A 23,294-nucleotide genomic window follows, 5' to 3' on the forward strand; every position below is an offset into this window, starting at 1 on the left:
GCGGCATTCCCCTCCGCAAGCAGGCAGCGCAGCCGCGCTCAGGAAAACAGGCCGCACGCCGCGCCTTCCCCCCGGCCCGGCGGCCCGCATCGCGGCGGGGCACTGCTCTCTGCCAGCCCGGGCCCTCTGGAACGTTCCAGGCCCTCCGCAGCGCGGCCGCCAGGTGGCGCTCGCGAGCGCATCGCGCCTGGTAGTTCCCGCCCGTGCCGCGAGGTGGCGCTCGTGAGCGCCCCGCCCGCTGCACAGCTCCGCCCCGCGCCTCGTGCACTCAAACCCGGCCCGCTTTTGTGCCTGAAAAGCTGGTCTGCTTTCCCTCCTCGTTCCTTGCTGCCTCGAAGAAACACCTAGGGAACGAACTGTTCCTGAGCAGTCGTTCCTGAAACGCAAAGCAGGCCCAGACCCGGAACGCTGCCTTGCTTTTGACCATCCCCTCTGCGCAGCACCGCGGCCTGTTAATGAGCGTCCCCAAAGCTTAGGATCACAAAAATGCAAACACGGAACACACAGAGACACCATAACCCCTGACAGACAGAGGGCAGCCATCGCAAATGTATGCCACTACTGAAACGCGTGCAACTGGAAAGCAAGTTCTAGCTTTTCAGGAGGCCATGAACAGACAGCGAGTTACAGAGCAGCTCCTCGCAGCAGCCCCGTGCTCCAAGACTTCACTGGCACAAAGTAATCCCCCTCAGAAAACAAGGGGCACAAATAAAGCTCAGCTGCTGGGGTATCCACGGTTACTATCAACCTCACGTGAAGGCGACGCATCCTCACCAGTCATCGGGACTGCCCTGCCCTTCCCTATCTTCCAACACCTCTGTTCCATGAGCAAAATGGAAGGGAGATGGCAGCACGCGGCCTTTCCCACTCTGTGCAACGAGAGCGGAGCTGAGGGAACCGTTCTGCTTTTCTACCCCGCTGCATGCAGGGAGAGCTTCTTCCACGCGCTTCATTTGAACTCCCTGTGCTCAAGATACCATTAGCACTGCAGACAGCAACTCCCCGAAGTGGCGGCAAGGAAACGTCCTTCCACATTCACTCCTTTCCATTGGCCTCCCCAGCTGCTGGCACAAAACGCCCACGTTGCATCGCAAGGCCCCGGGCAAAGCGCACCGTGCAGCTGGACGCGGTGCCACTGTTCTCTGCGCTGCGTGTAAAACATTAAATAATCTCCAAGAAGGAAAAAGGAAAGCTAAGAAAGAGGCGAGACGAGCTTTGAAACTGAGGACGGCCATCCCACACAGCCCTCGATGGAAGCAGACTTTCCCTGCTCACAGCAATCAACAGACACATTTCGCTTGCAGGCAAAACCTGGCTGCTGTAGTGTAGCTTGGTTTTATTTATGTCCACAAATATTTCAAAAAAATTACAAAATACTCAAATGGAGAGAACACAGAAGTCACGATTTCTGGGTTTCTACTCTGTTTACACTGTGTTATCCCATGGCAAACTACTCATATATACATTAAGCTTCAAGATATATATAAATGTAGCAGTCAGAATGTACACTCTGCTTTAACGGTGCAGTGAAACAAGCTCAACCATGACGACACAGAACAAGAGAGACTTTTCAAAAACACTAAAGCAAAATTTAAAAAGAAACTTTTAAAACTGAGGAAAAACAGAGAGAGATTTCTGGAAGAAAATCGAAGGTCTGGGTTGTTTTAACAGGGCATCGAACAGCAAGATGGCTTCAAAAGCCACTGCAAGCAAAGCTGTAGTTAATCACAGGTCTAAGATGGAAGGGTTTCAGTGCTTTTTTTTTGCTGGGTGATGTGAACAAAAAAGCCCCACCAAATATTGGTGTTTACCTTAAACAAAGAAGTTTAAAGCAAAAGGTAAAAATATTGCTCAGAAGAAACGAGGCATTCACTTGCTCACTGCAGACACCAGCGAAGCAGGGAGCGAAGGGGTCTGCCACGCTGGGTGCCACGCTGACCTCACGGCTTCCCAGCACCAGGAACACCGCCTGCTCCTGCTAACAGCCTCACAGCTCGTGCACAGGGGGTGGAACTGATTAAATGCTGCTGCCGTTCCTTAGCAGCGCGCCATCTGCAACAGAGCACAGCAAAGGTCAGCAACTGAGATCACCCTCCTGTCTCTCCCCCCTGTATTCTTGCTGTGAGCGGGCCTGGAATACCCCGATGCAAGGTTTCAATTTGTAAATGGATCTTGTAGGAACGTTCGCCTTCGGGGCGCTGGCTTGAGCCCCGCGCCGTGGGCGAAGCACTGTGCACGCCTTCCATCACAACGTATCATTAACCACAACTTCAGCCAGCGTGGCTCGGTACAGTCCTATGACACAACCATCACATTGAACAGGCTACAACGGCAGAGAGAGAGCGCTCATGAGCGGAGAGAGGCAACGGGCAAGCGGATGGCCAGCAGATTCAGATGTCCATTGGCTGCACCCAGCCTCTGCTCCGGCAAAAAAAAAAACCCAAACAAAACAGAGAACAACCAAAAAACCAACCAAACATATGGCCAAACAGTAAAAACCATGGAAAACCTTTCTGCCTGGGCAGTAAGCAGAGCTGTCTCCACAATAATGCTCCCTGGCCTCCTGCGTGCTCCTCTCCTCTCACCACCCACATGGGAACTGGCCAACAGGAGTTCTTCTGCACGGACCTGTTGCGTTGGAGTCAGTAAATATTACTGTCCATGTATGAGATGAATCCCAAAGCGGTAAGTTCCTGAGATACAGAACGCTTGCGGCAGTTAAAAAGTATTTGCTTATAAAAACAAAATTAAAACAGTCCAAGAGAAATGCAGACCGGTCTTTGCAAAACAGCTTTAAGGACACTCACCAAGTTGTCCAGTCCTCCTTTCTTAAAAATGCATCGAACACAAGAGGCCAGGGAGAGCAAACCTCCAAAAATGTGCACAGTACGAAATTCTGGCTGCGCTAATTCGAGCCATGGAGCATTTTAAAAGAGAGATTTTACAACAGCTTATTTCTTTGAACTCTCGGTTATCCTATCGGGGATAGCCTGAAACCAATGTCGTCAGATTTAAGTTTCAAAAGGTGAAAGGGAAGAGGTGTGTGATGGCCACGCTGAGGATTAACCCTGAAGTAGGCATCAGAAGGGTAAGCGAGCTCCAAGGGACGCCTGCACTGCTGAGAAACCCAACTCAACAGAAACCAGCTGCAGAACAGAGATGTAACACTAACAGAAGAAACAAAAACCAAGAACAGAAACAAGTCGTTTGCAACATTATCCCTGCATCTCCCTTTAATGCTTATTGTTGATAACAAGCCAAATTTCAAGCTTTTACCCATTTGAAATTATTGATACCCACTGTTCCCTTTAATTAAAGGGATAACTATATATATTTTTTTTTTTTATTAAAAAATCAACTCTGTATTCTGTCAATACCAGGTAGGAATTCACAACGTGTGATGTTTCTGAAAAATCAACATAAACGTTTCTGGAGTTTTGTTTCATTTCGTTTCTCCCCTCTACCCAAAAAAAGTTATTTACAGACTTAAAAAGCCATGCTGCAGAACTGAGCTCTCTTGAAAATTATGAAGATTTCCTACAATGTATTAAAATAAAAGTAGATTTTTATTATTATAGCACTTGGATTCAGAGCTTGTTATGTCACCTACTTGCAATCCTTGTTTTTTTTTGTAATAGCTATAGATGCACTGAGTGTCTCTTCGCGCACAGTGACTTGTGTTGTGAACCCGATTCTAGCACCTACTCAAAACAAACTAGTAAGGAAAAAAAAAACCAAGATTGCAGGAAGTTCTCTGAATATTCCACACAGTCCTGTATTTTCAATAGGCTTCTGAATACGTTGTCATGCAGGGAGACCCACACCAGTCTTGAGAAATCTTCTCTACAAATGAACGCTATGCTGATAAGTCTCTACTTGTTGGGTGGTTGTTTCTGTTTTAAATATATAAAGAAATCTTTATAAGATATTCTTTTCCTTTTGTAGCTCTTATTGTATGTAAAAATGTTCCACTCCTTCCCAAGGACTGGGGTTTCCAGAGCCAGCATTACAAATAAATAATTTATTACAACTGTTTGTCGCCTTCTTTCTTCAGTCGACTGAAAGAGAAAGAAAACTCATTTTAACAAACCAAGGAGGTGTCATGACACTTCGGTGACAGCATGCCTTCCTGCCAACCTCACCTGGGCGCCCTGAAGGGAACAGAGGCTGCAGGAGGACTTCTGAGCCTTCAGCACTAAATGAGAACCGCTGTAACAGCGGCGATAACGCCGTCTGCTGCGGGAGGAAGCCGTGACCTTTCGCTACCGAAGCGCTCCTTACAAGTGAGCGAGATCACGAGTGCCAGCTCGACGAGCTCGAGCTTTATCTGCAGTTGCAAGTGAAATGGCAGGCAGCTCCAGGCAGACCGGCTGCCCCCGTGGCACAAGGCCAGCCGGTGATTTCGGATAGCGGGAGCAAGTGCAGGAACATCAGAGTGAAGCAGTGCAAGGCAGGTATTCAATATGCTGCTTCCTACATATCCTTACTACCTGCAGACACACACAGTGACCTTTGCTAGCTGCTGAAGGCTGCTTCTTAGATGACATATCATTCAGTGGCCACTGCCCAAGAAGAAATGAGGCGGTGTGAGACAAGGCAGGCCGAGAAGAGAACCGCTCCGCTACCAACACTCTGCAGCATTCTGGGGAGACAGAGCTCGCACAATTCGCCTGGGCACCCTCAGCTGTTAATTCAGGATTTGTATTACTCACACATTCCATCTCCTTTTCCCTTCAGTCAATTTTTTAAGATTCACTGATTTATGGAACTCCTTATCCCTTCTCGTTCAGAAAGCTTTTACCCACCTTCCTCTTCTACTGCTCTCAAGGAAGATGAGGCAATGCAGAAGCAGCAATCATAACAACAATCCCACTAAAAAGCCCAGATGGAGGTAACCCTGCAATGCAAGACTCAATGCACTCAAGCCTCATGCCAACAATGCGGGCTCAGCTTTTCAATCTGCCCTATCGTCGATGCCCTAATTAGGTTTAAAGGCAGCTTCACCAGCCTCTCTAAGTGCATCAGGACAATATCTCAGCACACACTAAGAAAGGCGTTCATTCACAAGGAAAAAAAAAAAAAAAAGATGGGACGTGGAGAAAGATGAAGGAACCCTTGAGTCTCCAAAAGCCCCCGTGGCACCTCTTACCTGTAATAATCTTCCTGACTTGGTAGATGACCACCATGCATGTGAGGATGCCCGTGCAACCACTGCTGCTCCATTGCCAGTCTCTGCAGCTCTGCTGACTGGGCGTGCATGGCCTGCAGCTGGTGGGCTGCGGACATCGGAGGTGGAATGGCACCAGGCAGATCCCGAGGGTAAGGGGTACCTACAACAGAGAGTTGTGCACTTTTACACTCTTTTGCTATGAGGGCTGCAGAGAGCTGCCTCACAAAGCCTTTTTCTTTCCTTTTGTAACCTCCCCTAAAACCGAGACAGCAAACAAAACAAGGCAAATAAAAACCAACTTCAGTTGTAACTTGAAGTTACAGCTCAACTCCACTGCCACACCTCCCCAGGAAACGCTAGGACCCAGAAGAAAGGATGACAGCTCCGATCAAAGGGCAGCCCCCAACAAGGACCATAAAATGCTCTCACCAAAGACTGGATGTCGGAGCATTTCATGCTCGTGAGGCGGCTGTCCTAGCAATGGGTTGGGGATGGTCCCAGGTGGGTAGGGAAATCGCGCCAAATGGGGTCCAGCTGCTAACGGATCCACCAGCGGGTGAACAGGTCCTGCTGAACCTTTAGAAGGAGGAAAGAAAGAAAGCAATCAACTGCTTGGGGAAGCATCCCTCACTGCTGGGAGATCAAAAGCCCTGTTACCACTTGAGCTGGATCGGCATTTGGCCTAATTGGCGTGTAATTACCAGGAGCTTAGCTCCATCCCATTTGAAACCCACTTTTCTATCTTGAAGTGTTTGAAGTGACATCTGCTTGCCAAACAGTCTTAATTGTTAAAGCAACAACTCGAGGCTTTCGATTTCTAGGAGAACAAGAAATCCGCCAAGTGACAAAAAATAAAATAACAAGAGCACCCCAGCTTCCCTTTTCATCCCCACACACTGCAGCAGAGCCTGCTTGCTGACCAGCCCTGCTCAGATCAGGGCAGGCAAACTGAGAAAGTGAAATCTGTTCAATATCGAGAACTTAAAAAAAAGCCTGCTCTTACCTTTGTTTGGTATTGCAAGATCTCTCTCCTGTATGTGTACCCATATATATGCATTTAATTGCTTATGTTTTCCCCAGTTCAGAGCGCCCTGGTATTTAGCAAACACCTCAAGCTGAGCTGAGCTGACAAAATAAACCTGCTCTTCAGTCTCTGCTTCTCAGCCACTTGCTCCCACCTCCACCTTCCACTGAACTGTTCCAGAACAAGTAACAGGAGAGTGCCCAGGCTTACCTGCACAGAGCTAAGTGTGTCAGACTTCCTGACAACAGAATCCTTGCACAAATTTCTTCTGCTACCAAGGGGCTACCACAAACCTGCCTGAAACTGAGCCAGCCCATAATTTGTGCAATCTCAACCGATGTCCACAACTGACAGCTTTAGAAACGCTGACCCTCCGTGCTATCATCTCCTACCTGCAGCACTCTCACTGCTCAATCTCACAAGACACTGCTGGTTTCCTTGCTACACAATTTGGCTTCTGCAACAGCATTCAAATTTTTCCCCTACTCGAAAAGAAAGGAAGGAAGCCGTGTTTAATGCATATGCTCCACGGCAAAGTATGCTATATTTGCTTGCACAAACAGTACATTCGTACCCAGATGCAGCAGGCGCTGCACTGTAAGTACTTGGACTTCTCTCATTTTCCTTTCTTGGCTGCTCCTGCACCTGGTGCCTTGCTTGCAATGTTCTCTCTGGTCTACTACCAGAAAAATCCTGCTAGGTGCCAGTCTCAAGACATGCTCACAGGAGCAACTGTGTAGCTTGCTTTAGAAATGAACAAGGCACCAATTCATTTTGACACTGCTCAATACCTTGGGAAAAACTTCTCCACGTGTAAGAATACACTGTAACTAAAAAGAGGCCAACCCCTTCATTTAGGTATTTCTTAGGAGAATTGTGCCAGCGAACTTTAGCTCAACGAAAGCCACGTGGTTGGCATGACAAATGGCCAAAGAGACCAAGACTCTCCTCGCTGCCTTCTTAAAAGCTCCTAAATACCTTTCACAGTCACAGTGCAGACTCCAGGTGCCAGTCCCCGGGCTCACCTTGATGGAGGGGATCCTGCTGATGGAGGTGTAAATGCGAATGTATGTGCGAATGTTGGTGATGGTGAGGCGTGACGTTGAACATCTGGAGCCGGGCCAATGGGTCGTTTGTCAGCGATGCCATCCGCTCCGCGTGTATTCTCTCTGCTGCCAGTCTGTCAGGGTAGCTCATTTCAGGCCGTAACTGGGGGCCTGCCAGTGCAAGTCTCTCTCTTTCGAGCGGGTTCAAACCCGGGTGGAAGGAAGCAAACGGGTGAGGTCCTGCCGTTGGGGGAATAGTCAGTGCGCCGTGCCTGGCAAAATGCTCCATGGGGTTAGTGGCTGGGTGCAGCGCATCGAGCTCCGGGGGCTTCACCTCGAAGCCGGGTTTCATCCTCTCTCTCAGCTCCCTTTCCCGGATTTCTCGCTCCCGGATCTCCCGCTCTCGCAGCTCTCGTTCCCGGATGGTGGGATCCACGTTGTAGAGGCCGGGCATGTGGTAGGCCAGGAGCGGGTCGGTGGGGTTCAGGGGGACGAAGAAGGGATGGTTGCGGTTTGTCGGCGACATGACGTGAGGACGGGCGTACTCGCTCAGCGTTCGCAGAGCAGGGGTGTCTGGGCCAATGTAAGGCGGGACGGCAGCGATGGTGGTTGGCGGGGGTTCAAACGAAGGTCTCATGTGTGCTGGCCCACTGAGCTGCGACTCTCCGAGGCGGCCTTCGTGGGAGGAGCTGGATACCTTCTGCTGCACAAATGGGGGAAGAGATTTTTAAGTTCAACTCGCCTGGCTTACACACACCGGCACGCATTTCCCTTCTTGTGCTTCAAGCACCGAAAACGCACTAACAACCTCCCCGCTCTATGGGCCCAAAGGTGATCATTCCTTTCCAACAGGCTACCGAAACGAAACAAAACAAAGCAAAGAAAGGATTAGTTGGACTGACTTTTTATAGGGAGACCGGAGTTTGGGTCTTCCCACTATAAAAAGAAGCTGTGTGTCTTTAATCCGGGTTCCTTCAGATTTAAAGCCTTCACATCCCTTTTTCAGCAGACAGCAACTTTGTGCCTGCACTGCAAAGGTACTGGAAGTTACACAAAATAATTCATCATACATGCACCTACGGAGTGCTTTTCATATCTGGACTTCTACTGCAAGTAATGTAAACACTTGGCCCAGTTATCCCCAGCTGCACTGGCTTCCTACACACGATTATAGACCAGGAATAGAAACTCCATTTCCTTTAAAAAGAAGAAAGTGACAGCCTGGGAATGCTCAGAGCTGGCTGGTCGTCACTTAACACACAGCTCCCATATTCACAAATACCTGGTTGCATGCGTATTTAGGCACTTGTGGGGATGTGCACTTGCAGTCACTATCCATGTCAACCCTCTTAAACAGCTCTTAGCTACAAATCAACCTACCGCAGCTCTTTCTGCTTCTCTTTCACGCTCACGTTCTCTCTCTCTTTCCTTCTCTTTTTCTTTCTCTCTCTCCCTCTCTTCTCTGGCTTTCTGCTCTGCTTCCCTTTTGGCCTTCTCAATGGCCTCTTCCCTCTTCTTGGCCAGTTTGGATCCTGCCAGAGGCATGAAGTACAAATCTGCTCTTGAGCATGAATTGTAGCCACGGTCCAGGTGCTTATAGAACCTGAGAGAAAGAAAACACAAAGAGGTCAGCTCTGGGAAGGTAAAAGTCTTGGGTTTAAGAGCTGTATGTCAAGGAGGAGAAGTTATCACTGTACACTTACAACAGCACTACCTGCTTCCCTGAAAGGGAATGAAAGGAATTAATTGTGCCATATGACAACACAGACAAGCAGAGCACAATACTCCTCTCACAAGTACAACCTCCAGTAGTCTGTCTGAAGGAGCGCCTTTAGAGAGAGAAAAACAGCAAAACCCTGATTAAAACAAGGGCTGACAAGAGGCATGTGTAAAACACATCCACATCTCACAGAAGCTGATTTCTCACATGCACTTGGAAGTCTTCTTCCACAGTGCAAGGAGCCAAGGTTTCAGTTGATTTCAATAAAAACTGATCAGGCAACGCAAGGACAACAATTAAGAGAGAAAGGAGAATTCTACCATGCAGCATTCTCACTTCAGCTCAGGAAGCCTTCCCGCAAGAACCAGGCATGGGAGGCAGGAAGGTTCATGTATCTCCCTTAGCTATATTTGGGAGGGGTGGAAGGGAACACAGACACTGCTTAATGCAGGGTCTGTACATCAGCAGAGGGAGGTCCTTAACAAAATCCTTTCTTGACAAGAAGGAAAGCAATTCCATTGCAACAGCATGCAAGGGTGATGCAAGCTCTTGGGTCCTGCTAAAGAGACGCGCACCCAGGAAGCCCTGTTGCCAACCTCCGTACCTGGCAGACTGGCTGGCGTGACTCGGTGTATCCACCACGGTTGGCTCTGGCGATGGACTTCGGGGTGGAGGCGGAGGGCTCTCTGGTTCCTCAGCCTCATCGGGGACCTCCTCTTTGATCTGGATAGGTGGCAGCGTGCAGGACGTCACCACCGGCACGCTCCCGCTCGAAGCTGCCGATGTGGAGATGGAGGTCTGAAGCGGGATGCCGGGCACGGCGGGCGGCGTGGAAGTGGAAGGGCACGAAGGAGAGGTGATGGACGGTGGGGCTCCCGGGACAAAGGGATGCTGAGAAAAGGGGGGCTGCGAGGATACCTGGTGGAGTCCGGATGGGGGGTGAGCGGCGGATGGGGGGAGGCTCTGACTCTGGGTCAGGACGGGAGGCTGGGCTTGCGAGGACTGCAGCGGCTGGCTCTGGGGCATCAGCTGCAGGGGAGGAGGGTGCGCGGATGGAGGGTGGTGAGTGGAGAGGGAGCTCAGGGGTTTCAGAGCAGGCGGCGGAGGCAGGTTGGAGTTCATCGAGAACGGAGAAGGGCCGGAGAGATGAGGAGGGTGCTTGTGGGATGGAGGGGTGGGAAGCTGCGGGATGGGGGTGGTGGGGGGAGGCTTGATGTGAGGCATGGCCATGGGCGCGGGGGGCAGCGGCTGCTCCCGGGGAGGCTGGCCCTGCTGCAGCGGGGCTGCGGCCGGCAGGGAGGGCTGCGACACCTGCAGCGCAGAGTGGGAGTGAGACGGCGCTTGCGTCTGAAGGGGAACCTGAGACTGAGGCGACTGCGTGGGGAGCGAGAACGGCTGGGGGGGGACGGGATGAGGCAGGAGGGGCTGCGCCTGCAGGCTGTGCGGGGCAGGCTGGGGCTGAGCGTGCAGAGGAGGCTGCGAGTGGGGCTGCGAGGAGGCTGGGGCGGGCTGGCTCTGCGACGAGCTCAGAGGCTGCAGGGGAGGGTGGGGCGACGGCAGTCTCTGTGGGTGCAAAGCGGGGGCTTGCTGGATGTGGGAATGAGGAGGAGGCGGCGCGGGGGCCTGGGGCTGGCTGGGGGCCTGGGATGCCGACGGCGAGACCTGCGGCGGAGCTGCAGAAGCACTCGAGGCTGCCGGCAGCGGTGCTGGCAGCTGGGCTGGGATGGGGGGCATGGGAGGAGGAGCCTGGCCGGAGCTGCTGGGTGCCTGGAGCACTTGGGGCTGTGCCTGCAGCACTTGCTGCTGAGCGGATGAATCTGAGTCGCTCTCATTGTCTTGAGGGCTGGGGATGCTGGGTGACGTGCTCCGGTTATCCTGGTCGATGTCCTTGGGGTCGCTGCTCCCTTCATCGTTGACGCTGCGGCTGTCAGAGCTCTCGCCTTCGCCCTCGCCCTCCGAGGGAGAGTTCGGCCTGCTGATCTCCTGCAGGACAGGGGGAGAGCAACCGGTGTGCAGGAGGAACGGCACGCAGCGTGCCACAGGGAGTCACCTGTGACACGGGCTGGAGTGCCAGGACCACCCCCTGCATCTCACACGACCACTACAGCACACTGCCAGTTCTGGGCCCCCCAGAACCAGAGACAGACACACAGGGAGAATCCAACAAAGGGCCCCAAGGCCGAGTGCAAGCCTGGAGCAGATGCAAGGAGTGCTGGGGCTGCCCAGCCTGGAGAAGAGAAGGCTGAGCCCAGATACCATTAGATTACGACAACTCCAGTGTTGTTCTAACTTGTCAAAGAAAAGGGAAAGCCAAATTCCAATTAAAAAAATAACTGAGGCGTGTGTGTGGGGAAATAAACTAAGTATACTCCTATATTGCTTAAGTACAAAACAAACAAACAGACTCCTGAACTTCCCTATGTTGTTACACTGTTCTCCAACAGACGGAACACATTATAATATGGGTTGCTTTCTAGCCACAGATTAAGTTAAAATTTGCTGTGGCCTAAATTGGTTTTGTGTTTTGGGTTTGTTAGTGGATTTGCACTCCCTCCCACACTCAAACTGCTTCCAAAAATGAAAATATTCCCTTGTGGGACTCACTTGAGTCTTGGATTTTTTGGCACTGGACCTTTCGGGTTCCTCTGTGTCAGACGCTGCCTTCTCCCGCTGCCTCTTGGAGTTCTTCAGAGGAGAAGATACCTCTTCTTTTATTTTCTGCCACAAGCGAAGCAGAAGAGAACAGTTACCAGTGATGTAAACACAAAAGTAAATTAAATGCAAGACAGTGCTATCATGCTGAACGCAAATAAATGAGAAGGGTTCCTGCGGAGCGAGAGAACCTATGAGAAGTTGAGATCTTCAGTATTTAACACCAAGCCAAGCCAGCATTTGTTCAACTTCTAATTTTTCCCTGTCTTACAGAAAGAGCATGGATGGAGCACTCCTGCTAAGAGCCTGAAATAATAAATACTTATTTTTAACTTGCTGCTTTTCAATTTACAGTGCTTAACGCAAGCTTCCTTCCTTCATCTGGCTTTGTTTCTTCAGTGCTCTCTTGGAGAAGCACTTAGTGAAACAGACTAAGGTGTCAGCTTGCTCTGAAAATCAAGCAAATTGCATACAGACAAACAGCAACGGAAGTAGTCTCAATTACTACACATTCACATTCCTTTATAAATAAAGATTAAGTACTGCTTAAAAAACCAAAACTGTCTACTTGTCTTGGATATAGCGTTTCTGATCGGCATTATTTCCATGAGCGTGACGCTTGCATTTGCATCTCAAAATGAAGGATTAGTTTATCACAAGAGCAGTAAGGTTACGTGGGGATAATTTAATGGCTTTTACCACATCTGTATGCATGGGAATAAAGCACCAGCGAGATGCATCATTAAATGTTTTGCGCATCTACACAAGTAGGAATGTCTGTCACTGAGAGATTCCCCGGCCCCCTAGAGTCTGCATCTTATTTAGCCAATGGAAGAGGCCTCAGGTGCCCGGTTCTAACACAACAGAAGGACAGGGAGACGTTACCTTGGTGGATTTCTTCACTGAATCTGCTTTGCTGTCATTACTGGAGGTGCTGGCAGCGCTAGGAGAGTTGCGGCCGCTGGAACGGATGTCTTCATTAATGGGTGAGGCTCTACCATCAGGGCTGGCTGGCTGCTTTTTACGACCACTTCGTAGTGTAGACATCTATTTGTGCAACAGACATAAAAGTTTATTCAAGTCAGCATTTGTTCAGCTTCTTTTTTTTTTTTTCCTGCCTTACAAAAAGGGCACGGACGGAGCACTCTTGCTAAGAGCTTGAAAGAAGAAACAAACAAGAACATTTCAACCTTTTTTTTTTTATATATAATTTTTCCTTCAGTGTTCATCTCGGCTTAAAAGTGAGGCAAACACTTAGTATGCCTACACCATAACATGAAGCTCAGTGTACTCTAAGTAGTGTCTGCTAGAAATGAGAACACGATGCTCCCGCAGCTGTCATGGTTCACATGCTAAATTTTCTTCATAAAATATGCACACCTGTTTTTAAGTGTGCATACACACACAAGGGGTGAGATGGGTGGAGACCCACAGTTCCATTAAAAAAATAACATATATGTATGTGTGTATATATATATATGTATCTGTGGGCATGCAAACAGTCAGGACCAACTGCTGAAACCGCTGAGTTTCATGGTGCTGCTGCTATGCCATAAGGAACCGCAGCAGAGCAGGTTCCAATAATTAATGCTGTCCACCTCCCAGCACACTGCTTTTTTGGATGACAGGCAAACAGGTGGGACGGAGGAATCAAGCCTCATTTTAGACCACCTACTCCCACGCAACACCTCCTCTTTCAAGAACAAGCAGAAATGTGAAGGAACCAACAGGGTGAAGCCTACCGAGCCTCGACTCCGCCTTGTCCTCATGCTATGCTTTCCACTAAGTCCATCATCTTCCTCTTTGACAGGCTTAAACATAAAGGGGGGAGGGTCTACGGGCTTCTCAATGGGTGGCAGCTCTCCGTACTTTTTGAAGTGAATGCGACAATCAGTGCACAGCAAGATGTTTTCTCGACCGCCGTGGTGCCAGTCCTTGGAGGCTTGGGGCAGAAAAAGCACCAGCTTAGAAAGCGTATTGCATCATTACAAAAAAAACAAAACAAAACAAAAAAACCCAACCCACCAGGAAATCCACAGAACTACGGAAGTATCTGCTTTTCTACTTGCAGCTAAGTATGTGAAATCTCCAAAAACTATCCCCTGTTCCAAGCTTAATCTGTCTTCCAGTGCACAGCTTCTTCGACGTTCAATTTAAAAACTATTCGTTTACTTAAGCAACTTCAGCTTTGAAAATAACAAAGGAAGAAGTCTCATCTGCTCTACCTGGGAAGTGACAGGCAGCTATTATTCTCCAGAGCTGTGGTTTCTTAAAAGAGAAGTGAACCGTGAACTTCTCATTTCCTTCCCTTAGCATGGGGCTCCCACCATGCCACGCATGCGCCCAAATACAAGGCAGCCTTGGTGCTGCTGCTGCATGAACAAGTTTTGTATGCGACAGTCACCGTTCGGTGCTGATTTGTTGATCACAAATGCATTACAGCAAGAACTCTGCTTAGATTTGTGGATTTTACTGCACAAATGATTACCTCCCAGGACTCTCTGTCTCGGCAATAGTAATTTGCAACCTTAAGTCATTACCAACACTGCTCCGAGTGCTGCACATTTCAGCTGATTCAACTCCATGTTTCCTGAACAGCTGTACACACACGTGTACATGCTTGGATGAACCCGTGTACAACAGACAGCAGCCAAGGGAGGGAAGTACAGCAACGAATGGGGCACGTACTGGTTGTGAAGCAGTGGCGGCAGGCGTAGCCCTTCAGCTCCTGTTCGCTGTCCTCACTGTCAAAGTCATCTTCACTGGCCGAGCTCAAGTCCACTGAATAAGTAAAGAGCAAGGGGAGAAGAGGGAAAGAGAAAACAAAAATTCAGCAGGATTTTCTGTTTCTGCCTACCTGCCTGAAATAACCACCAATAATGACAGTTCTTGCTTCAATTCTGTGACTTCCTACAACCATCTTGCCTTGGCTGCCCATCGTATCAGGGTCTGCAAACTAAACAAGACCTGACCTGGTGAATCGACACATGGAAAAAAAGCATTCCAGGAATGTACAAAGTGATACAATTCACAGAGCTTTTGGTTTGGCAAAAGTTCTGTAACTGGAAAAGATGACACTTTTCCAATTAAGCTGCTGTTCACCACGGTGCTACTGAGGGAGGCTGTGTTCCTACAGCACAATTGACAAGAGAAAGGAGCTTACTGTCTAGAACCTGGTCAAATTTAAATACGGATCCTATTAGCTTTCCAGTCCTTACTGCAAGGCTCCTCTGAGTCGCAACCTGTGGCAACATTACATCTTAAGAATGTCCCATTTCAAAGAAGCAGGGAATATGGCCCCAGCCACTCTCCTTTGCTGCAAGCCATATCTAACACATTATCTAACTACGATGCTGAGAGCTAAAAAGCACCACCTAAACCACAGAAAATCTGCAGACACCACAAACTTTACCCTTCCTTGTCTTCTAAAACAACTCTCGACCAAATCCTTCCTTGTTGAGAGCACTGCATGTTTTCAGCCACTCACTATAAATGGACAACGTAATGGATCCATAAATTGTCACAAGCAGAAAACCCTGTCGAGGATATCACTCTGATGCGTGGCATCTTTTGTTCACATCTTTAATTAGAAAAGAAGCCCGTGATGCAAGAAGACTGATTTTCTGAAGGTCCTGGGAGGCTATTTTGTCACACATGCAGGTTACAGAGTGTTACAGTACTTGCCATGGCACCTGTCATCAACTCATTTCTCTTCTCATCAACACAGGGTCCTGTTTAACAACAGTAGCTGCTGGCACCACCACCATTTCTGCCTTAATTCTCACAGGTGTTTAAACTTCAACGGCACAACCAACACTAGGCTAGAACTTGCTTTCTTTGAGTAAGCTGATTTTTGTTCTCATCCTGCAGTCAGATCCATATGGACAGACCCCTTCAGCCACATGAACTCAGAAGAGCTGAATGTCTTGGACCGAGTAGTACAGCCAAGATCTGCACTTCTTGTGCACACAAGAATGGCCATAAATCCTATCAATTTCTGCACAGAGCAGCTAGCAGCCCTTGCTATCTCACTACTCCTCTCCCCACAATTCTCTGTCCTTCCTGACTTAGCACACTCCTCCATATGAATAAGACTGTGTAGAATTCTGCCTTCCACACAGTCCCTTCTCTTTACAAGGCACACAAAATGCAGAAACACTTCAGACTCACAGGATGCCACTGGCCTTTTACAGAAAAGTTTATAAATGCACGACCACATTACTAACCATAACCCCCTGCAATACAGTGCAGCTCACTGGTTTGGGCAATTATCCTTTCTTTAGACTCTTCTGCTTCAATCAAGGCCAAAGCACTTCTGTGATAAATGAAGACACAGGAGCACTGCCTGCAGCACCAGACTGTGATAAAGCAGACAGAATGGTCACCGTGTAAGGATGAAAGGACTTCTCTCCTTTTGCATTTTCTCGTTCCCATTACTGTAATAAGCCTGGAGAAAGCACGACATGAAACCAAGAAAATTCAGTACCAGGGCAACGTTTCCATCCTAACACGATGCTTTTAAGAACTGCACACAGCACTGCTGATCAAAGATGCCTACCACATTCCAGCATAATGGCACGGGAACAGCAGAGGGCAGCTGCCTGAACTCCATTTCCTTGCCATATTCACTCGAAGGTACAGCACCACTATGTTACTGTCGCTCCCTGCCTCTAAACAAAGATAAATGCATTGCTTTTAGCTTCCACTTACAGAATTCGCTGGAGGGGGGCCTGGAGGGAGTGTTGACCGGAGTGGAAGCCGTTCGAGTTTTAATTCTCCGAAACACAGCCTGTCTTCGATGCCTACGGTGGGCTCGAGAACTTGCTGCTTCAGGGGTTTTCTTCCAATAGTAATAGAAGGTGATTAGTTCTCCCTGCGAATACAGAAGGAATATGTTAGAGGGGCAAGCGATTCTGACTTGTCAGCTTTTCTCCTCCCCGTCGCTCTATATACGTGCACGCGTGTTTCTACAGGAAGCTTCAACGATGCGTTCCAGCCAGAGAAAAGAACCCTTTAGATAGAACAGAAAAACCCTCAGTGATTGCTGTTTGCTTTCTGGGGGGGGGGAGGGAGGCACAGAAGCAGCCAAGGGCCTGCTGCTGCCCTCCACCTCCCCTGCCCTGGAACACAGGGCCGAGGCCTGCGGCCTAGCACTGCCCGAGCCCCCAGGATCCCCCGCTCTGCCGCACCCTGCCCCTCCAGCACAGCCACAGAGGCACCATCTCCCACCGGCCGTCAGGACAAACCCTGCCACCTGCTAAGGATTCTCTGGCACTTAGAGAAAGAACAAGGGGCGATGCAAACCGCCGTTTCGCCAGCCTGCACTCTGCAGGCAGCTATTTTAACGGATCCCTGTTGTAGAAGCTGAAATTTAGAACAAAAACGCGTTCAGCGAGGCGTCGATAACCATAACGCTCAACCACACTGCAGCAAGCCCCGTTTTAATTGGAATACACATGCCCCCATCTAAATTAACTAAGCAGTCAGAAGAGCACACCTGGAGAAACGAGGGGTAATTCCTCAGCGTAACGAAGCTGGCCCGCAGCGGAGCAGCTGCCATTCAGCCAGCGGACGCGCTGCCCGACTGAAGCACAGCGTGTGGTTTTCATCTCCTTTCTCTTACTTTCAAAGCCCGTCACTGCCTGGCGACACGTCTGCCTCCAAGGGAAAAGGTGCTGCTCCTTTCAAGTTGCAAGAGGAAACGGGGGAGCTCCCAGCAGCCCCTTGAAAACCGGCATCAGAACCAATGTAGCTGGGCTGCACACAGAGAGGGCTGAGCTGAGCTCCGTGCCATCAGACCCCACAGCCCAGGCCTGCTCTCTGCGGGGCACATCGCTCAAGCTGACGCTAATAAAGACACACCCTTAATCCAACCTCTCCCAGGGGCCTCGAACAAGCAATTACAGCCGTAACTAACATCCGCACCGCCGAAACACTTGTAAGACAAAAGGAGGATGTTGTTCTAGACATTAACCACTGACATTTGAGACACTTGAAGAGTTTTATCCGTGCCTCGTTCGAAAATAGAAACGCCAGGAAAAGAGCACAACCAACCACTCCGGTTTCTGGCAGAGGCAGCAGAGATGTGTTTCTGGAGGAACACGGAGCCCTGCTGCTTCAGCAGTGCCATCCCACCTCTCTAGCAGCATGCTCCATGCCTGCCCAGCGCTGCTTGCCGGGCTGGGGCACTGCCGGCACCAGGAGCACACGAGGCTCCGCAGAGAAGCGTGGGCAACGCTCTGCCGTGCACAAAGCCTCTTACAAACAACACCTATAAATTCATGGAGAGCCAAACCTCGGGTGCCAGCGCCAAGGAACAAGTCGGTAAATCCTCCGTCTGGATGTCGGTGAAGTGACGTGTCCTCTGACATATGGCAATGGCAGGGTGGAATCCAATCTGTTTTCTTCCCATCATAAAACAGGAAACAGGAACCTATTTGAGCTCTATTTACACACCACGAACCCATCAGGTCCCAGGGGAAGTTTAACAACTTAGGCGTGCGCTACATCGTAAAAAAAGCTTATTTAAGGAAAGAAGAAATGGTGCCTACTTATGAAAAATACCATTTTCGTGATCGCAGCACTTTTTTTTTCCCCCAAGAACCTCTCAGAGCTGCACCCACAACCACGCAGATAAAGCTGAAAGCAAAGTTTATTCAACACTGAACCGTGCCACCATTGCAGTCCCTTATCAGCGCTGCAGCCCAAGTCAGCGAAGTGACTCAACTTCCCGACACAGACAGGAGCAGGAGGCACAGAGGAAGCACGAACATTAGATGCCACTGCTGCACGCACACATGCGGGGGCACACGTGCTGCGCTGCAAAAATTCCACGCCAGATCTTATTAGCTGCCTGGCTACCAATGCTGTATTGTCTACCTAGGGGATTAAACCAGCCTGGGAGGATTAGAAGCAGCGCGCTGGGGCTGCACGGGTGGCAGCAGCTCAGCACAAAGGGAAATGTCGGGAAAGCCTCGGTTCTAGCGACGGGAGGAAAACAGCTCCCAGCTTCACTGCAAGAGAAGTCAAATGAACTTTAATCAAACATGCAGAGCGTGCGCTGCCGAACCCCGGCGCACATCAATTCAGGGAACAAAAGCTGCTGCAGAAATCAATAGCCTACTGAAACATTAACACAGGCGGGCATTGATCAAAAGGCCCGCTTACAAAAGGCAGCCTTGCAAATTAGCCGATGTTTTTGCTTGCGAGCAAACAGAGAAGCACAAACATGAATGGCCTGTAACAATCACGTTGTTGTGGTCTCTCAGCTCACCTCCCCGCGAGGCCCCACAGCAGCACATTGCCCTGCAGCTCAGCTCCCACCCATCCCATGAGCCACCAGCAGCCCACCCTCCTCCTATCTCCTGCCAAGGCTGTGCCACCCCACGCTGCAGGGACACAGAAAAAAAGCCACGCTTCATCTCCTTTTGCCTGTGCTCTAGGCTTTGTCTTTAAAGGGAAAGGAACACTGCGGACCCACTGGCCAGGAGTGCTGGCCAGGAGGTGCCCAGCAGCCTCCGTCCTCCCCACCATCACGCTTCCATCTACCAGCAATAAACCCCCAGGCCTTTCTCTTACATCTCCCAGCAGTTTCAGCCCCCGCTCGCTTCTCGCAGCCCAGCCCACATGTCCCAGCCACGTTGCACAACCCCATGGCGGCCCTTACTGCCTCCTCCCCGCCTTGAACAAACTGCCAGCCCCAGGAGCGCAGCGTGCCCTGCTCTCTCACTTATCACTAGTTTTCAAACGCACAGCACACAGTACAAGCTGTGCCCCATGTTTGTGTTTAGTCTTGCCTTGGGTACACAAAGGCTGAGCTCTGCTGCAGCACGGCTCCCACGGAGCCGTCGCACAAATGCATCAACTTACCTTCAAGTATCTGTTGTGCTTTAACAGAGTGAGCAAACATAATAATTGCTCTTTAATTTCCCCAGAGCCTAGCTCTGTCAGGAGAAAAAATATCAGGGGGGCAGCGAGGCTGTAATTAAACAGGAAAGGTAAACAGCACCTCCCCCAAACAGCCCTACCATGAGCCGCTGCGGAGCAGAGGGGAACAGACCATCCAGCTGTGGTCTTAATGAATTCACAGTCTTCCTGGAACGCATCGGGATGTCACTAAGTCACTTCAGCTAATGCTGCACCTCTCCAGGTCCTCCCTGGACTGAACAGCCCCAGCCCCAGCTCCAGTGCTGCCCACCCGGGGACACGGGCCACACAACCACAGCGCTACCAGAGTTTTAAGCCTGGTCTGCGTGGCTCTGTCAGCTGTGACAAATAGGTTTGCATATGTTCTAATTAAGCAGTAAGTCTCCGCAGCCTGCTCAGGAGCACTGATTAATGCCTGCATCGGAATACTGCGTAACCTAAAACATTGCTGGAATGTTAAGAGAGGCTCTTAAAACCAAGCAATACCTTACGAACGCTATAAAAACCTAACTAAAAATCAGACAGTGCTTCCTAAGGAATGCTGCGCAGGTCCCAGTGTATTCTGAGGGGCTCAGTATTTAGCCAGCAGTTCCTCCAACCATTCATTATCTCTTGGACAGCAACACAGCTGCTCTCCTGCTCCCTGCTCCCAACTCTACCTGCCCTCATCGTGTCTCCTTGTCCTGCAAACAGCAAGGTAAGCTCCCTGGTTTCACTTTGTACCTCCTGGCAAAACAGTCTGGTCAAGTGGGAAGCAGAAGAGGTCAGTACGTGAGACACCCAGGCTAAGCCTCTGTGATTTCAGGCCAAATTGTCAATTCGCTCCCAATACAGGAGCACTCACACACTTCCCCAGGAACCCAGCTGAGGCTCCATCTGTAGCTTCTGGGTTTCATTTCGGTACGGAAAAACCTGCCATCCAACAGAGCTTTGTGCTTCCTCACTGCCTCTGCTAGCTGAGCACTTCTGCCCTGCTCAGCCCTCACACACACAGCAAGAGCTTCCACCTCCAAATTACACCTTTACAGACGCGAAGTACAACCGCAGTGACCCCCCTCAAGCCACAGAACAGCCCACTGGGGACAGCCAGGCTCTAAAATTCCTCCAGCCATCACCAGCAGGCCTACTGGGCCAGGCTCATCCCAGCCAAGAGCTGTTCCCCCAGCAGCTCCCTTTCCCCTCTCAATACAAGCTGCTTGTTTCTCGGGTCAGTATCTCTGCTTCATTCCTACCACTTGGCCGTACGGCTTCAGCAAACCACAGAGGAATCCAAATGTTTCTGTGCACAGCCTGAAACAATGTCAGTATCAGGGCTCAGTGCCACGCTTAACTGACAACTTCCACGTAGCCTATTTGCTAACTTTCTCCACTGTTTGCAATTAAGATTGCAATATACTGGCAGGAAATAAGATAACGAGGGTGTCCCAGAAGGGACCCTCACTAACTCTCCTAGGTGACCGGTTCTCGTTCCTTGTTTCTAGGGCTGGAAGCTCCAGCTTGAGCAGCTCTGCACAACCAGCACAGAGCAAGGCAGTGCTTTGTTCTAAGCCTCCGCCGCAGCTGGAAGCTGTTGACCCTCTCTCCAGCTGTATGTCATGCCAGAAGGAAAAGCAAGCTTTGTAATTACGGCTTCTTCCTCCAGAGACTCCTCTTTGTTAATCAGAGGCCCTGAAATCCCCAGGGGACTCGCAGGCTGCTGGCTGTATCCATGACTAATTATCAGATCCTCTCTAGATAGCGTCACGGCAGCTCCCCAGCACCGCCACCAGGTATGCCTGGCAGGGCTCTCTCCGGAGCTGGATCAATTAAGAGGTCATCAAAGCAGTCCAAGAGTTAAGCACCTGCTCTCGCCTTATCCGCATCTGCTAAGGACTCGTTTTTTACTCACTGCCCCTTCGCAGCTTCCGTCACCCGAATTTCTGGAAGCCCTCACTTGCCCCATCCCGGCAATACCTCTCCTCGGCACTCAAAGCGAAGGTGTCGGCGGTGGCTCACGTGGGCGTGCACATGAGAGAGCAAGCGTGCACAAGCAAGCCACAAAGCTGTTAAAGCGACCGCACTCCATCCCGTAAACATCCTGCTGTTTATCCGTCCTTCGTTACATGCACAACCTTATTATCTCTGCACATCCTCAAAGCGACAGCCGTCAGGGTCACCCCATAAAATATACATCGGCAGCATTACATTTAATGACTGGAGGAGGACGAGAAATGAAGGGTGGGAGGGGTGGAGGGCTGCGGCTGCTTTAAAGGGATCATCAGTTAGATCTGTGCATTTCCTGAGGTGACGACTGAGTGACAGTGGCTGGAGGGGAATCCATTTCTGAGCTTGAGAAAAGGCTGTTAAGAAAAAAATGTTTTTGTACTGCAGCGCATCATGGCTGCCGGAAAAGGAGAACGGCTCCCTCGACCACAGCAGCTCCTCTGCTTTATGGCTTTTTTACGGGGGCTGAACGTTACAGAGCGCGCTCAGCGGCTCGGGCCAGCCCCGAACACTGGCAGACTTCGGTAATTCTAGCTCCGAGCAGGCTACGGCTCGCGTGTCGACTTCAATTAATTTAAAGGAAAGATCAATTTGCAAACGGGCACACGGGCACAAAGTGACACCCCGAGCGGAGGGACAGCAGCGTTCCGCGCTTTCTTTTAACTAAGTATTAAAAAATTAATTGTCGTCTTGTAAGATTCAGCAGCGAGCTTCATCCCCCTGCATCTCCATGAGGTGTTCACACGCCCGCTGGTGTCTTTATTACTGTATGATGACAACTGCACAAACAGAACCTTATCAAAACATGTCCTGAGTTACGATTTCAGTGCACTTGTTCTGTTGCTGACTGCCGCCCAGGAACCACTGCAGACCCGTAATTAAACACACTGCTCCCAGCTGAGGGTCTGCAGAAGGAAGGCAGCAGGCTCGCTGTCATCCCCCGGCCCGAGCAGCACGTGGATGGTCTGGAAAACACCTTCCAGCCTCCGGGGTTCCCTCTAGCTCCTCGGCAGGCAGATGTGTGAGCCCAATGGCTCTGCAGGTCCCCAGCTGTCCCGTCAATGAGCAGCAGCACGCCGCGCAGTCCCGGCCCCAGTGCTTCCCTGGGCAAGGCAAGAGAAGCAACCAAAGCAAAAAAAGATGGAAACTCCCTAAGTTGCGCCAGATTTCCCCCTTTTAACTGGGCAAGAAGAGCGGAAAGGTAAGAAAGGAATCAAGTCGTTTGTGCTCCGAAAGTCACATTCTGCAATCGCCTTCATTTCAACACAGAAGAGAGAATCGAGGCCCACTGAGTGCTGGGAACAGCCAGCTCTGCTGCAGCCCCTCGTGTGCCCGCACGCTGCCTCGCCCCCACCTCCACCGAGCAGATGTTTCAGGTTTCCCAGACACATCTGTGATGAATCACACAAGGCTTGGCTTGTCAGACGCGAGCGTTATCTGCACTGACATGCAGCTTCCGCCCTTTGCAGCTCACCGCCCATAGGGGAGCTGCTGAGTTTCGACATTTACTGAAGCCGTATTTAAACAGACAGCGCTCGGAAAACAGCAAAAAAAAAAATGACACAAGAGGCAACGAACGACGTGCAATAATCCCCTTTGCTAATGAGGAAAGCGAAAACGAAATCACGCAGACAGAGCGGAACCCGCCGTCCCTTTTTTATTGCAGCTCAAGCCCTCGCGACCGGTTGCTTTGGGATGAAAGCTGCCAGAGCCCTGACTCCACGCTGGAGACAGCTCGATCCGACCTCTGACCAAAGCCTCTGCTGCAGCCAA

General features: G+C 50.3%; 1 protein-coding gene across 6 annotated transcripts in view; it reads right to left on the reverse strand.

Annotated features, from left to right (window-relative positions):
* Positions 1,299-23,294, reverse strand: part of RERE (arginine-glutamic acid dipeptide repeats) — a 175,806-nt gene continuing 153,810 nt past the window's right edge. For 5 of the 6 annotated variants that reach the window (XM_021417381.1, XM_021417376.1, XM_021417379.1 and 2 more), the window contains 11 exons: positions 16,323-16,485; positions 14,301-14,393; positions 13,355-13,554; positions 12,498-12,659; positions 11,565-11,678; positions 9,565-10,943; positions 8,621-8,843; positions 7,220-7,943; positions 5,600-5,746; positions 5,150-5,330; positions 1,299-4,058 (listed from right to left, as the gene is read on the reverse strand). In XM_021417381.1, coding sequence (XP_021273056.1) covers positions 4,025-4,058; positions 5,150-5,330; positions 5,600-5,746; positions 7,220-7,943; positions 8,621-8,843; positions 9,565-10,943; positions 11,565-11,678; positions 12,498-12,659; positions 13,355-13,554; positions 14,301-14,393; positions 16,323-16,485 — 3,420 coding nt within the window. In that variant the 3' untranslated portion in view covers positions 1,299-4,024. The remainder of the gene's footprint in view (positions 4,059-5,149; positions 5,331-5,599; positions 5,747-7,219; positions 7,944-8,620; positions 8,844-9,564; positions 10,944-11,564; positions 11,679-12,497; positions 12,660-13,354; positions 13,555-14,300; positions 14,394-16,322; positions 16,486-23,294) is intronic. The other variant, XM_021417380.1, reaches the window with a different exon arrangement.

Source organism: Numida meleagris, chromosome 20 (genome assembly GCF_002078875.1).
Source record: "Numida meleagris isolate 19003 breed g44 Domestic line chromosome 20, NumMel1.0, whole genome shotgun sequence".
Lineage (NCBI taxonomy): Eukaryota > Metazoa > Chordata > Aves > Galliformes > Numididae > Numida > Numida meleagris.